This window comes from Drosophila innubila, chromosome X (genome assembly GCF_004354385.1).
Source record: "Drosophila innubila isolate TH190305 chromosome X, UK_Dinn_1.0, whole genome shotgun sequence".
Taxonomy (NCBI): Eukaryota; Metazoa; Arthropoda; class Insecta; order Diptera; family Drosophilidae; genus Drosophila; species Drosophila innubila.
This window is the reverse complement of record NC_047626.1, coordinates 28,610,456-28,625,350: the sequence shown is the minus strand read 5'-3', so window position 1 is coordinate 28,625,350 and position 14,895 is coordinate 28,610,456. Positions and strand designations below refer to the sequence as shown.

The 14,895-nt window shown below is 39.3% G+C and overlaps 1 protein-coding gene across 1 annotated transcript; it reads right to left on the bottom strand.

Annotated features, from left to right (window-relative positions):
- Positions 1 to 443: 443 nt before the first annotated feature.
- Positions 444 to 4,708, bottom strand: LOC117788782 (mucin-5AC). Its single transcript, XM_034627652.1, has 3 exons — positions 4,502 to 4,708; positions 1,669 to 4,445; positions 444 to 1,566 (listed from the first exon to the last, which is right to left on the bottom strand). Exons 1-3 carry the CDS (start codon positions 4,675 to 4,677, stop codon positions 566 to 568), a joined length of 3,954 nt encoding a protein of 1,317 aa, XP_034483543.1. The 5' UTR covers positions 4,678 to 4,708; the 3' UTR covers positions 444 to 565.
- Between the last annotated feature and the right edge of the window lie 10,187 nt (positions 4,709 to 14,895).

Below are 14,895 nucleotides of genomic sequence, written 5' to 3'. Positions count from 1 at the left end.
TGAGAGTCGGTATCGGAAATAAACGAAATTAAACACATTTTGAATGTACATATAAATTTTGTACACATCTTTATTAAACCTTATGTAAAATTGTTGTATGTTTATAAAACTCTTGATTCCTTATAAGCACACTCGATTGTTTCTTTTCTGATTATTTTTATTTTTTATTTTTTTTGTTATTGACTCTTACACATTAGGCTTAGGCCCCAACTTATGACTACGACCCGGTAACCCGGATGGGATCGGGTCCATTAGGCGGCGGCGGAGAAAAAAAAAAAAACCAGTGACTACAATAAATACAACACGCACACAATAACGATAATCAATAATTATAATCAATGATAATCATAATGAAAATCATAATGACAATGCCAATCATAATGAAAATCGTAATGACAATCAAAATGACAATGATAGTCGTAATGATATTCATAATGATAATGCAAATCATAATGAAAATCATAATGACAATGATTGGGTATTAGGATAATTTTAGAGGGAGCTAATTAAGATCTATATACACACTGCCTGCTAATTGGCTAATTGGTCCACACATCCAGATGGGTTAGACGGGCAGAAAGTCGCGTGGATCTCCAATTTTGGGACTGAGACGCACCACCACCTGATCATCGCCATCGCCCACTTCGAGGAATGAATTCCAATCGGCCAGAAAATAGAAACCATTCTTCTTTTTGGCCGGCGGCGGCTCCTGTGAAACAGGATCGGGTCCAAACGAATCCGCCAGATCGTCCAGTGAACCGTTGCGTGATTCCTCAGTGGTTGAGCTGCTGCTGCTGCTGGCCTCAGTTGTGGTGCTGGCATCACTGGCATCACTTGTGACCTCATCCGCATCACTCAAGCCCAGATTCAGGCTAATCCGTGTGGGCGACTGTGTTGTGGAGGCATCCTCCGTCTCCAGTGGTGCACTGGTGGTAGTGGTAGTGGTGCTAGTGGTGGCATCACTGCTGCTATTGTCAATGCTCTGTCTGCGCGACTTGCTCGTGTCCAGCTGCTGTCCCTGCAGCTGGGATTGCAAATAGATGGCATCTGCCTGGGATTGTGGTGTCCTTACCAGATCGAGACTCACATTGAGCTGTTGCAGCTGTTGAAGATTGCTGATTAGGCGCTGCAACTCATCGAGATTCTCACCACCCAGCATTGGTGGCACTTGCTCCGGCTGTGGCTCCGGCTGTGGCTCCGGCTGTGGCTCCGGCTTGGCCAGCTGATAGTTGAGCTCACTGAACTCCGCCATCAGATCACCATCCATGACACCCTCCTGCTCCCCCTCCGCCTCCATATCGAGCTGATCGTCACTGCGTCGCCGGAAGCCGTAACCCACAGCCGGCACAAGATTCATTGGCGATTGCTCCGTGGAGACGCCAATGCGATTGGCAGCCCGCTTGATGGCAGCCTCAATGATCTTGGTGGCACTGAAGATCGGCAGCTCCACGCTGCTCTCTGTCGTATGGGGGCTGGGACGTGGTGGGCGTGGCGATGCGGGCTTGCTGGTGGTTAGCGAGAAAACCGCTGGCGAGGATGAATCATGCGATGGAGAGGGGGAGGGTGAGGGTGAGGGTGAGGGTGAGAGAAAGACTGTAGATGGAGGAGTGGGAGCGGGAGTGGATGTGGGAATGGGAACGGCAACGGGAGCAGCTGTTGTCGTGGTGCTAGTCGAAGTGGTGCGGGTGGTGGTACTGCTGGTGGTGCTGCTGCTCGTGGGTTGTGTTTGCAGCTGACTCTCCAGCTGCTGGGACAGCTCATTGGGCAGTGCCACGCCCAGTTTCTGCAATTGTTGCGTGTTGTAGAGCAGCTTCTGCAGCTCCGCCAGATCGGATTGCCTCATGGTGGTGCTGGGAGCAGCTGTTGATGGCTTCGGCGTTGACGTCACCGTCTTGTAGATGGGCTGCATGTGTTGATAGCTCTGCCGCTCTCCGTTGTCCTCCAGGCTGCTAAAGAACTGTTGGTACTGCTCAAAGTCCTGATCCTGGCCAGCGGCGGGTCGGCTCTGTGGATGCGCCGGCCGTGACATGGCCAGCTCACGCAGCTCCTCGCTGGAGCTCAGCCTGGAGCTGGGCATGGGAGTGGTCAGCATTGGCGCAGGTTGCCTGTAAACCGGCAGATCCAGCTTGATATCCATCTCCTGGTCGGACACCGCTGGCTGGGCATACACAATCTGTGCGCCGCTCAAGCTCTTCACGTTCTGGGTGCGCACCGAGGCGGCGGTGACCAGTTGATGGCCAGTTGTGGGACGCGTCTCCTGCAGCTGCACCCGCTCCAATTCCTGCACCTTGCTGAGCAGCTTCTGCAGCTGCACATAATCCTGCGGCTGCACATCCTGCAGCAGACCATTGCTCCGCTCGAAGTTGTTCAACGGTCGCGGTCGTTGTCGCTGCTTGGACGTCGTTGCCGCCGTTGAGATCTCCACGTCGCCTTGGCCATGGTACTGCTCAAAGTCTGGCGAGGCTGCGGCCAGCTGTTGCAGCTGGGCGTAGTCGTTGCTGGGCAGGCCCAGACTTGGACCGCGTTCACTAGCTGCCACATTGCGTGTGCTGAAACCCGGTGTCGTGGATTTGGGCTGCTGCAGTTGCTCCAGCTGCTGGACGCGTGTGATTAACGCCTCGAACTGTGCATGATCCACGGCAGCGGCGGCTTTAGTGGGTCGTGGCGTCGTTGTGGTGGTTGTGGTGGTGCTGCTGGTGGTGCTGCTGGTGGTGGGACTCTTGGCCACTTTCTTGTTATTGCGCGCCTGTTCATAGAGTCGCTCCAGCTCGCGGTCATCGCTGAGAAGTCGTTGCAGCTGGGCGAGATCGGCGACGGCCAAGCGACTCGATTGTGCGCCATTCAGACTCAGACTGGCTGCAGGCGGCTTAGGCTTTGGTCTCCTTGTGGTGCTGGTGGTGCTAGTGGTGCTAGTGGTGCTAGTGGTGACCTTGTGCACCGCATTCGCCTGCTCCAGCTGCTGCAGTTGTCGCAGAATAAGCTGCAAATCCCGTGCATCATTGCTAACCGCCAGTGGAGCAGCTGTGGTGGTTGTGGCTCTGGTGGTGCTGGTCGCTGGTGTGGTGCTGCTCACGCTGAAGCGATTGCTCAGTGCCTGTGTGCCTGGACTGGTCGCTTTCAGCACATTCTCCGGATTGATCTTGAGCTTTTCCAGCTCCTGGAGGTTCTGCAACAGCTTGGACAGCTCATCCATTGAGGTCGACTGCTTCTGGTGGTTGCCTCCATTGGCAAAGTTGATGTCAATGTTGGGATCAATGCGTCGTCGCGGCTTCTTCGGCTCAATCAGCAGTGGTGCGCCATGTGTGATCAGCGATGTGGGTGGTGCAGGTGTGGTGGTTGTGCTTGTCGTGCTGGTGGTGCTGGTGCTGGTGGTGGAGGTGGTTGTACTCGGCACTCGATTACTCCTCATTTGCAATCGCTCCAGTTCCTGCAGATTCTCGAGCAGCTTGGCCAGCTCCATATTGGGCACCTTGGCCGTTGCCGTCGATAGCTCCGTGTGGGCGCCAGTTGGCTCCTCCGTGGGCGTGGCAGCCCCTTGAGCGGCTTGAGATTTCTTCAGTGCCTTTGGCGATTTCTTGACGATGCCAAAGCGCGTTAGATAACCCTCCACCTCCGGCTTGACGCGCAGTTCCTCGCCAATGTTCAATGGCTTGAAATTGGAGTAGGCATCTGGACGAATGCGTGCTCCTTGCACACCACGCAAATCCGCCATTGCCACCACCGGCTGTGGTGCACTCTCCGCCGGATAGTAATCATCTATGGCATAGCGCTTGTGATTCGTCTGACCAGCGCCGGCTCCACCCACAATGCCGAGGCTCTCGAGGATGTCCGCCACGGGCTTGACGGTGCTGCTGGACTTTGTGCCCTGGGCCGGCTTTGGTTTGCGCAAGAATTGCGCATTCTTTGCATTATAATGGGAGCTGAATCTCTGCGCGGTCTGTGGAGCAACTGGACGAACAGCAGCAGGAGCAGCTTGAGCATGGGCATAGTCATATGCCTGGGGCAGCTTGGTAACCGGCTGGAAATCCATGCTCGGCTTGCCCAGTGACGGCGTCAGCTGGTACATGACGGGCGCCGGGGCTGGGGGATGATATGTGGTTGCCGTTGGTGCCGGGTACAGTTGCTTGGGCAGATTGCCAAAGGCGGGCTTATAGGTGGTGGCTGCCACAGCGGGATTGCCGCCGGGCACAGTGCTCCGCGGCGCCGCATTGGGATCGGGAGTAAGGAACTTGATGGGATCGGGCGGCGTGTAGCCATCAATGACCCGGGTAACGGGTGGACGGGTGTACAGCTCCTGCAGATTCTCCTCGGTGTTGTTGTCCGTGTTGAACGGCAGCACCAACATCAGAGCACGCATGCTGTCCGCTCGGCTCATGTCGCCCGCCTCGATGCTCTTTTCGTACTCCTCCCGCGTGACCTTCTCATACAGCTCCTCGATCTCCCCGCTGCAATAGATTTAATCAGCTCTATTTGAACATTTCTTTCCGCGTCTTCCACTTACCGAGTGAGCCTGGGCAGCGCTGGATCATTGGCCAGTATCTTCTGCACCTCATCGATGGTCTGCTCGATCTCTCTTGGTTGAAAGAAACTCTTGTCCAGCTGCTGCACATAGTTGGCCCCACTGTGCGCTCCCTGCTGCTGTATCGTGGGCAATGCCTCAATCCTCCAGAGCAACATCGTGAACTGCAGCAGCAACAGCAGCAGCAGCGGATGCTGTTGTGTCCGCCGCATCGAACAGCTCATCTTGCAGCGCTACGGTAAAGAGCAACAGAAAGAGAGAGTTTAAAGTTTTAATTAATAATTTAAGATTTATTTCTAAATTCTTTAAAAATGTGTTTGGCAGGATGTACGTAACAGGCAAAAAGGCGCTTGGCAGACCCCATTAAGTATATATATTCATGCTCAGGATCAGGAGCCATGTACGTCTGTCTGTCCGTCTGTTTGTCCGTCTGTTTGTCCGTCTGTTTGAACGCGTCGATCTCAGAGAGCATAAGAGCTAGAGACTTCAAATTTGATATGTATGTTCCTGTATACCATACGCAGATCAAGTGTGTTTTTATTTTTGGATCGAACCACAATATCATATAGCTGCCATAGAAACTATACATCGAAAATGAAGTTTTAGTATGAAAAAGTTGTTTGTTTGTTGAGATATCTTAACCCCCTAATAGATTATGCATCTGGGCCGGTAATTTACATACTGACCAAATTTGGTTCAATTCCGTCCACTATATCATATAGCTGCAATAGAGACGCTCAATTGAAAATTAAGTCAAAGCATGAAAAAGTTGTTTGTTTTTTTTAATATCTTAATCAAACTAATAGAATATGCATTTTACTTGGTTTTGTACATTCTGGTCGAAGTTCGTTCAAATCGGTCGACTATATCATATAGCTGTCATAGGACTGGTCGGCCAAAAATCAACTTTTAGCATAAAAAGTATTTTGTTTTTTAAGATATCTTAACCAAACTTTTAGAATATGCATTTAAGTTGATTTTGTACATTCTGACCAAATTTGGTTTAATTCGGTTCCATATATCATATAGCTGCCACAGGACCAATCGGTCGAACATCAACTTTCAGTACAGAGTACCTTGACACAGGGTATCCTACTGTCAGGCGTGCTTGACTGTAACCGCCGCTTGATTTATTATAAAATGCTGACAAAAGCATCCCCAATTGTTATGAAGATAATGAAGATAATGAAGATAACATTTAAATTGTTAGACCACTTCTCTCTAAATTTTATTTTCTTTCGATTTTCTTATTGCAAAATTTAAATAAATTAAGTAAATATTCTCGATTTTAGAAAATGGTCTTCATTACTTTTCAATGTATAGAGAGGGAAAACTATTAAATTTCATTTTTATTTTAAGAAATGAACAGAATTTTTTATAATTATTCAAAAAATCCAATTTTTCTAGATATCTGAACTGTTGGAGAAGAGATAATGATAATGAGCGCAGGATAAATCAAACCTTTTTTTAATTTGGGATCAAGTAATATATTTTAGATATCAATGAAAATAATTAGTAGCAATATGCACTTTTTTTTTGTTTATTATGACGGTTAAGATAAAGCGAAAATCAGTAAGACATAATCCGCACAGAAAGAAAAATGACGGAATAAAAAGCATAAAATATGGGCTCTAGACCCTAGATAAATAGAGTTCTTTCAGGAAGTTCATTGAGAAAAACGCGTTTGAGCCGACGACGCTTGTAGCTGCACTATAGTTTGAAAATAAATTTCTTATCTAATAAGTATCTTCTAAACGAAAGATATTCTTACATTCTCTTCAAAGTTTTGAACTCCCACATTGTTCTTATAAATTTTATAGTTGATTTTAACGATGTAACTTCTTTAACTAATATGATGTGCTTTAAAAATTACAAATAAATAAATATAAAATTTCAAAAATATTCAAATCTTGTAAAAAACAAAAATGTTGAAACTGTGTATTTCTCCAACTCTATAATGTAAATCTGATAAAAAAAACTATTAAGATTTTTGTGCCAATGGTATGCTTAAGTAACAAGTTCAACATTTTTGGCTTGTTTTTGTACCCAGTGCACCAATTAATTGGAATGTTCTTGTAGTAAATGGAAATAAGATATTCTAAATAAAAAACATTTTAGAGAATTTAAATTTTAATTTTGTTTTTAAAAAGTTTTGCTTCAATTCAATAATCAACAATAGAATTTTTATACGATCTATAATGGTAGAATTAAAATTAAAATATTTAAAATGAATTCGTATTATATGAAAAAGAGATCAATCAGAAGATGAAGCCAAGTGAAGTTATACATAGAGACATAACTTGTAAATGTATGCCACATTTCAGGATTTTATAAGTGGACGAGCTAAAAGTATGGTTTAACTTTATGCAAGAAGCTGACTTCCCCATTTGCTACCAAGATTTATTTCCAGCTATAAAGTGCATTTGATGTGGTAATCCATTTGGTTTATTCACAAGTTATTGCAGTGAAAGGATTGCAATAAACTTAAAAATTCAACGAGGCAATACTCGCGTAAATGAATTAGCTGCCGATTCCAGTTAACTGACTCTGTCTGTGTCTCTGGATAATTCCAGAGTATTTCGAAATGTCTGACTGGTTAGTCAGAGATTCAGTTATAGTTCCAGTTTTAGTTCCAGTCACCAGAGTTGTTAAGCTGTTACAAGTACAAGTATGTGGTTCATTAAGTCGGAGGCCATTTAGAATGCACGGCACGTAGCCAGTTGAGTTGAGTTGAGTTGAGTCTGTTGGAGTCAAATACTTTTGCCATAATCGTTGCATTTGTTACCTTTTTTATTTTAATTTTTTTTTTTTTCTGTAACTCTTTCACCATTTTGTCAAGATTATCTAACAGTTCATTTTGCTAACGGCTTCGCTGCTGGACACTTAACAAGTCCACGTAGACGACGATCGAGGCAATCATATTCATCGTTGTCATCACCGCTTTCTACGGCACTCATTAAATTTATGATTCAACTACGGCAATTAAGTGAAAATTAAACGCTTCGATTGGCTCGAGACGGAGTACTCATACTCTAACTTGGTCTAGCCCAGCCTGCAATGGACTGTGAAAAGTAGTTCCGCACAATCAGCAAACGCTGGACAAGATCGCCAATTGGCGATCGCTCTTACGTCATATTTATTCACGAGCATCTCTCCTGTCACTCGCTCTCACTCCTTTTCTCTTGTTAGTCATTATAACTTTGCATAATAAATCATAAAATTTATGTTACTTTTAAAAGTATGGTGCAAATAACTAAAACGCCTTCCTCCCATCAACTGGGACGGCAACTGTTTTTCATAAAACTTTGTAATTATAATAACATTGTAAGTATACACTGTATAACATAAAATGTCTAAGAAGGGTTGAGTTAAGCATAGATACGGAACTAATAGAAGTAAATACATACTTCTGTTTCTATGAAAATTATTTTCAAAAATATTTATCAATGCTAGATACTCCAATTATTTACATTTAATGTGGAAAATTCAAAAATTTCATTAATTCGATTATAAGATACAGATATATTATTATAATTAATTTGAAATTTCTATGGTATCTCCCAGTCGAACAGTCTTCTATTTAATTTTTGTCATTGTAATGTTCAAATGAATTTGTACACTTGTCGTTTTGTTGGTTTGTTGATTTTCTTGCTGTCAGCTTTTGACAAAAATTTTGTCATGCATTTCATTTAATTGTTTTCCGTTTTTCTTCAAGTTTTCCATTTTTTTTTCTTTCCAGTTGGCGGAAATCGACTTGACAGTTAAGCAAATTGTGTCGCAGTTGATTTTAAAGAGTTTTTAACTTCGGTACACACAATTGCGACAAAACCAAATGAATATGAATTGCTTCGCCGATTTGCAATCGATCCGTGAGACTTAATTAATAGATCAAAGTCAGCGACCGCATGTAACCATCTTATAATGATATGTGATAATGACAGTGATCATGCTATATTCATTGCTTTAATACAATGCAACATTACGAAGCATTATAGTTGTCTCGGAAAACCACAAAGCAATTGTCATTTAACATAAGTTAAAGAGTTTAAGTATTATTTTTATTACATTTATTTTGTGGTAAGCAGAAATGTATTGTATATTTTTTTAATGTATTTTTTTTTTGTATTTCGTAACTCAAGTTTTATAAATACGTAATCTCAAAGTAAGCAACTGAGTGTTTTTAAAGTTCAAATAGTTGGGAATCTAGAAAGACCATTTATTATGAAATATTCTTATATCTCCATTTTAGAATCTATCAAAAATGTATTAAGCTTCAAATAAAATTGGAAAATATTTTCTCTGCAATTTCGCAGCATATTTTTAGCAAATTGATTTTAGCTAACAACACGTCGCATACGTAATTTTATTTTGTCTCAGTTTTTTTTTTAAATTTGCATATTTATGCGCTGCACTCAGCAAAATTCGATTAAACTTCAATAAAGAAATATGTGAAGAGAGAAAAAATGTATTTTAATTTCATAATCAGTGTCGCTGTGCGTGTCTCGCTATATTTATGTGTATGTGTTTGTGTATGTGTTTGTGTATTACATTGGCCGCAATCAAAACGCAAATAATTTGTTACAATTGCGGCAACAAACATAATAACAACAACAACAACACGAAATGTGAGCCAATCTTTGGTGAGTGCATTTCCAATCCGCCGGCGACGTCGACGGCGACTGCGACGTCACTGAAGCGCATTAGACGTCGACTGCGCTGCTGCCACAACTCATGTGTATGTGCATAGTGTGTGTGTGTGTGTGTGTGTTTGTGATTATGGTAACAATTAAATTGCTGTTAAGTAATTTCTGCCGTTTGTTATTGTTATTAACATTTTAAACTACATATTCACAATGGCCTAGTCCCTGCCTGGAAAGCCGCTATTAATTTAATGCAATTTGCCATGTTAATTATTGTGTTGTTGATATTATTATTTGACATTTTAATTTCATTTTAATTTTTATTTGCTTTGCTCTTACGTTCGTTATTTAACTTGACACATTCGTTCAGACGGAAGTGAAACTGTCGCTAAGTTTGGTCTAAAAGCTTTGACATATGACTTAAAAACTCAATAAAAAGTGCAAAACGTTACTCAAAACTTGGCTTTGGTATGTCTTTATGACTTAAGTGACATAAGCTGAAAGCTAAAGATTAAGTCATATTATATTCTAACAGAAAGTGAAGCAGTTAAAAAGGGAGCATAAAGTTCAGCTGCAAACACATAAGCCATCTTTTAACATTCCTACTTATGAACTAGCTTTTCAATCTATAGCTACAGTACAGCTTTAAGTGAGACTTAAGCTTTCAGGTGCTTTTTTTAGTACATATAAAGCTGTAGGTTTTCTTAAAACTATAAAATAAATCAAATAAAAGCTTTTAAGTAATCGCACAACAATAGACTATAGCTAAAGCGCAAGCTTTTACTAAAAGCTTCAGTTTCGTGGGATGGATAATTTTGAACGTTTTGCAGCCTTGCTTAATAGACTTCTTCAGAGGTATTCTACAAATCTCTAACAGCGCCAAAGCAACCCAAAAGCAATTATTGGTGTTCCTGAAAGGTTTAACAAAATGTCAAATTTATTGAATTAAATTAAAATAGTTTTTAAATTAAATACAAATGCATAAAATACATTTTAAAATGCATATTTTTATTATATAAAATATTTAAAGGCCTAAAATGTATGTTGAAACTGGAAGTAAGTAAGAAGCAGTCGATTTATTTGATCTAGAAAATATGTTCGAAAAAACTAAGTCTCTGATATTTAAGAATCACCGAAATTTCGAACTGTGCTGTTTATCTACAAACTAGCTGACAAATTTAAAGCTTTAAGTTGCTGTAATAGCGCGAACAGAACAGTTCATAAATAGTTGAATGAGATGCTTTAGGGCATATACCAATGCAAGTGGTGTTTAACTTTATCGTATGAATCCATCAATTGTTTTCAATAATGCTGTTCATATATACATATTTCATTAATTAGCAAATGCTAAAATTAATATAATATTTTGATTAACTAATTAGTTGTGGCATTGCATTTACTTAGCGAGTGCTTGGACTCGAATGGCTTTAACCCTGAACCTTAACGTGCAACTTTCTTGAGGACAGCGAACGCTAAAATTCACTTGACCTCTCTCATTACTAACAACAACAACAATCACAGTAGCACCAACAACAACAACTACGCTAACAACAACAATCCAATTTAAAGTAATCGTCAAGGCGGCGCATTACGAGCTGCCTTTTTTGCCATTGTCCATTGTTTTTCTTATATCAAGACAGAAATAGCGATAGACATGAAAGAGAGAGAGGGTGAGAATGGGCGCGAGATAGTTAGTCCACTTCATTAGCTTAGTTAATCAAGAGCACTAAGGTACTTTGCTGGTCCCCTCGGTAATTATCATGACCTTTAAATTTCCGACTCAGTTTTACACCTTTTTAAGAGCATTTTCCAACAGCAACAAAAATACTAAAATACCAAAATAATACTAAAAACTGCTGCAGATCAGTTAATAAGGTCTTGTGAAATGCAAGTGGGTTAGTCATAAAATATCAAACACATGTGCCGCACCCTTTTTGATAAACAGTTTTATAGCCCGAAGAAAGTTTTTTTCTTCAAGAATCGTTAAGTTAACATAATTCATGGGACAGTCAGAGCAACGGTTTTTGGCTTATGGGTTGGCATTCGTTAGTAACACTTGAAGATCAGCTTACAGATCTGAATAATGTTGCCCAAAGATTAATCAGCGAACATTAGCGGGCACCAAAGCTGTTTTGACCTCGTTGTGCAGCTAAAAAAGACCTGCAACGCTACTTAAACAAGAAAAATAAAAATAATACCCCACAGATCCATCATCAAATCGTTTTAAAAAATTATGAAATAATGCAAACAACAAATCGAATAAACTATAAATAAATGCTAAGTTGATCTAGCAATAAGTGGGCTTCAAAATACATTGAAATCAGCATTAATTAGGGTTAAGTTTGGCATTTAGGTAGAATTTTTTTACTTTTACTTATTTTATAGATTTACACACGGCTTAGAGATTGATCAATAGGGTGGAGTAAATTTGGCTTTATTTTTATTTTCGAAAACGCTGTATCATCATAGGATAATATGATATATAAACAATATCTGTAAATTATTAAATTAATTAACCCAAAAAATCTATTAAGACATTTGGCATAAATCACGTGCCTTCTTCAAACATTGCACACATTCCAAAAGAACGTGCTCGCCTCAATTGTTAAATATTTTTTTTACCAATTTTCTTAAAAAATCTATAAGTCCGATGTTTTTCCACCGATCTTAACCGTTGATATGGTTTTGGAAAGAAAACAGTTAGGGCTTACTAAGAAAAATAATATTTATTTTTTAATAACCATCCTTTGGGATTAAATTACAGTTATGTCGAATTTTTTGAGTTTTTGACCGATTCCCCAAAATAGGTCGTCGATGCGCCACCTCAGGATGACTTCCAAAAAAATTTATTTTTTTTTATTTTTTTATTACTGCGTTTTCGAAAATAAAAAAAATTCATTTTTACTCCACGCTATTGATCAATTTTTAAAAAGACAAAAGACTTAAATGAATACTAAAATGATCTGGCAAGTGGGCTTGGAAATATAGTGAAATCAGCGTTCATTAGGGTTAAATTTGATATATAAGAAAAATTTGTTAAATTTTATTTATTTTATACATTTACAGATTGCTAGATTCTCATAAAGACAAAAGACTTAAGGCACAAACTAACTACAATTATTGTACATCGCACTCAAAAAATGACTTATGACACAAACTAGCTGCAATTAGAGACCTTAAACCCTTGTATTCCGCAAATTGGTGTCACGTAAAACAACACGTGCCGCGTCCAATACATTTCATGTCTACACAAAAGATTTAAGACACAAACTAGCTCGTATTTCATTACACCCAAAAGAAAAGGCTAAAAAACAACTGATTAAAATTTTGATAAAAGACTTAAGACACGAACTTTAAACTGAATATTGATATGCTTCAAAGCCACTAAAGTACAGTAGTTATTCAGCTGGGAAGGTCGTCTGCTAACATTTCCGGTATGAATTGTTTGGAAAGCGCCGCTGGCGGTCGACTGACTGACGGTCTAACTGGCTGACTGCTCTCACTTTAGACAATTAGTCAGTGGCGACAACTCGTGTTAAATTCATCAACTTCAAACCGCTGCGCTTTATTAGCCAGCTGTCGTGCAGAGGGAGAGAGAAAGAGAGAGACTGAGAGTGAGAACGGGAGAGGGAGCTGTTGTGTTGGAGATGAACAGCTGGAAAGAGACAGGGCGACTTATACGCACCACTTTTACTGCAACTTGTTACAAATGTTTGTTGCTTTTGACTTTTTTTTTTTTTAATTTTTACACTGCCCGCAATAGTAGTGGTTGTTGTTGTTGCCGCGTTTTGTACACGGGTTTTCCTGCTTTTTTCAGCCTACTGGCCAGACAGGCTTTTAGTTTATGCCAAAAATTTGCAAGTTTTCGTTGCAGTAGCAGTTGTTGCTGTCGATTTGTTGTTGTTGTTGTTGTTTTTATAGCTGTTGTTGTTGCTGCTAAATTCTATTTTAGCCAAGTGGCAAACATTGCCTACATATGAGAAGTGAATGTTGTTTCGGGCGGCCAGGAAAAGAAACCTCAACCAGATTCAAACACAAAATCAAAGACAATATCAAAAGCAAAAAGCAAAAACAACCACAAGCTGCCGGCTCACTAAATGTGGCTTCAATTGGTTTCAATTGCATTTTACAGATATGGTACTATATATATGTAAGCATGGCCAGTTTATTGATTGTTACTTTTCACCAGTTTTCATTCAGTTTATTTATTTATTTTCATTTATTTGCACAACTTTTACTTCACTCAATTGATTTTTTACCTTAACAAATTTTACGCTTAATTTGTATTATTGATTTTTATTTTCTTTCTTTTTATTTTTTCTTTGCTTCTTTTCTTTATAGTTTTGTTTTTTTTTTGGCAGTTGCTTTTGTTGTAGTTGTTTCCCTTTTTGTTCACACTTTCACCTGTGCCACCAACATATAAACATAAAAAAAAATAACAACAAAAACAAACATAAAACACTTTTAACTTTTATTGTTCACTTTTGCTTATATTAATTGTTGTTGCTGCTTGTTCAGCGGTCAATTTTTTCTTTATTATTATTATTGTTATGTTAATAGTTATCATAAAAGAATGTCGCTGAAATTATGCGTTGACATTTCGTTTCTTTGTAGAAATTATATCACTGTCACCAAATGTAATCTAATTTTTAATTATTTTTTTCATATAGGTTTGTTGATTTTAATTTTGAATTGTTAGGCGCGTGTTTTTTACATTTCATAATAATGTAAGAAATGTAACTGCAATTGTTGAAATGCCCTTTATTCATTATTTTGATCAATATTCTGTACCTATCTACTGTAATCTCAGCATCTTAAGAATTTATTAATATGCAAATCCCAATTCTTTAAATAATCATGACTTTGTCCGACCTTAAACGATTTTTTTACATTTTTCTAACGGCTTGACCTTAATATTGATACGTAAGAACGCGATTTTTAAATACATATTTTTGTATATATGTATATAATGATGTAAGTAACCCTTAATAAGAATTTGAACCACAATTAAAAGCTATATTTAAATTATATAGATTTATAAATTATAAATTGCTAAATGTAAAATAATATTCCTTCCTCATTTAAGAGAATAATAATGAAAATCGAAATTAATGTTAATCTTATTCAATCGTGAATTGCAATAATTGAGTAATATTTAACTGAGAATAAATTAGAATATAGATTTTAAGAATTTTAATATGTAATAAGGGGTGATTTTATAAGCAGCCTTGATAATAATAGATTAAAGATCTAATGTAAAGATTTGATTGATTTATTTACAAAAAATTGCTGCCAGCTTCGGATTATTTATTTAAAAGCTTTTAAGGAAAAACTGGTCAAACTTTGCACATAGTTTTTTTTAGCGATGTTTTACTGTGTGGTCGTTAAATAATTTAATTCTTTTAATTTATGCAACACATTTGATATTCAAGCAATTCGATTTAATTTGCCTGAGGCCAATGATTGAAAGATGCTGCAATCTTTCGGCCATTTGCATACCTATCCCCCACACACATAAAATACACACACACACACACGTACACACACACACACAGGTGTCTTTGCGCCAACCCACGCCTGTCGCCGTCACGCCATTAATTCATGAATCTGTTACTAATGCAGTCGAGTCAAGGTCATTGCAAGTTCGTTGAAAGCATTTTCCTCCATCTGCATACACAACACATATGTATACATATGTCAATTATCAGTGGTTTTCATGTTTTTCCTTTTATATCT

Bases quoted from the DNA above. Each gene is read 5' to 3' on its own strand.
- LOC117788782 (XM_034627652.1), bottom strand. From the start codon at position 4,677: ATGTTGCTCTGGAGGATTGAGGCATTGCCCACGATACAGCAGCAGGGA. The intron at 4,446-4,501 runs GTAAGTGGAAGA...AATCTATTGCAG, and splicing joins GCGCTGCCCAGGCTCACTCG to CGGGGAGATCGAGGAGCTGT. The intron at 1,567-1,668 runs GCACCACGACAA...CACCCTCACCCT, and splicing joins CACCCGCACCACTTCGACTA to CACCCTCCCCCTCTCCATCG.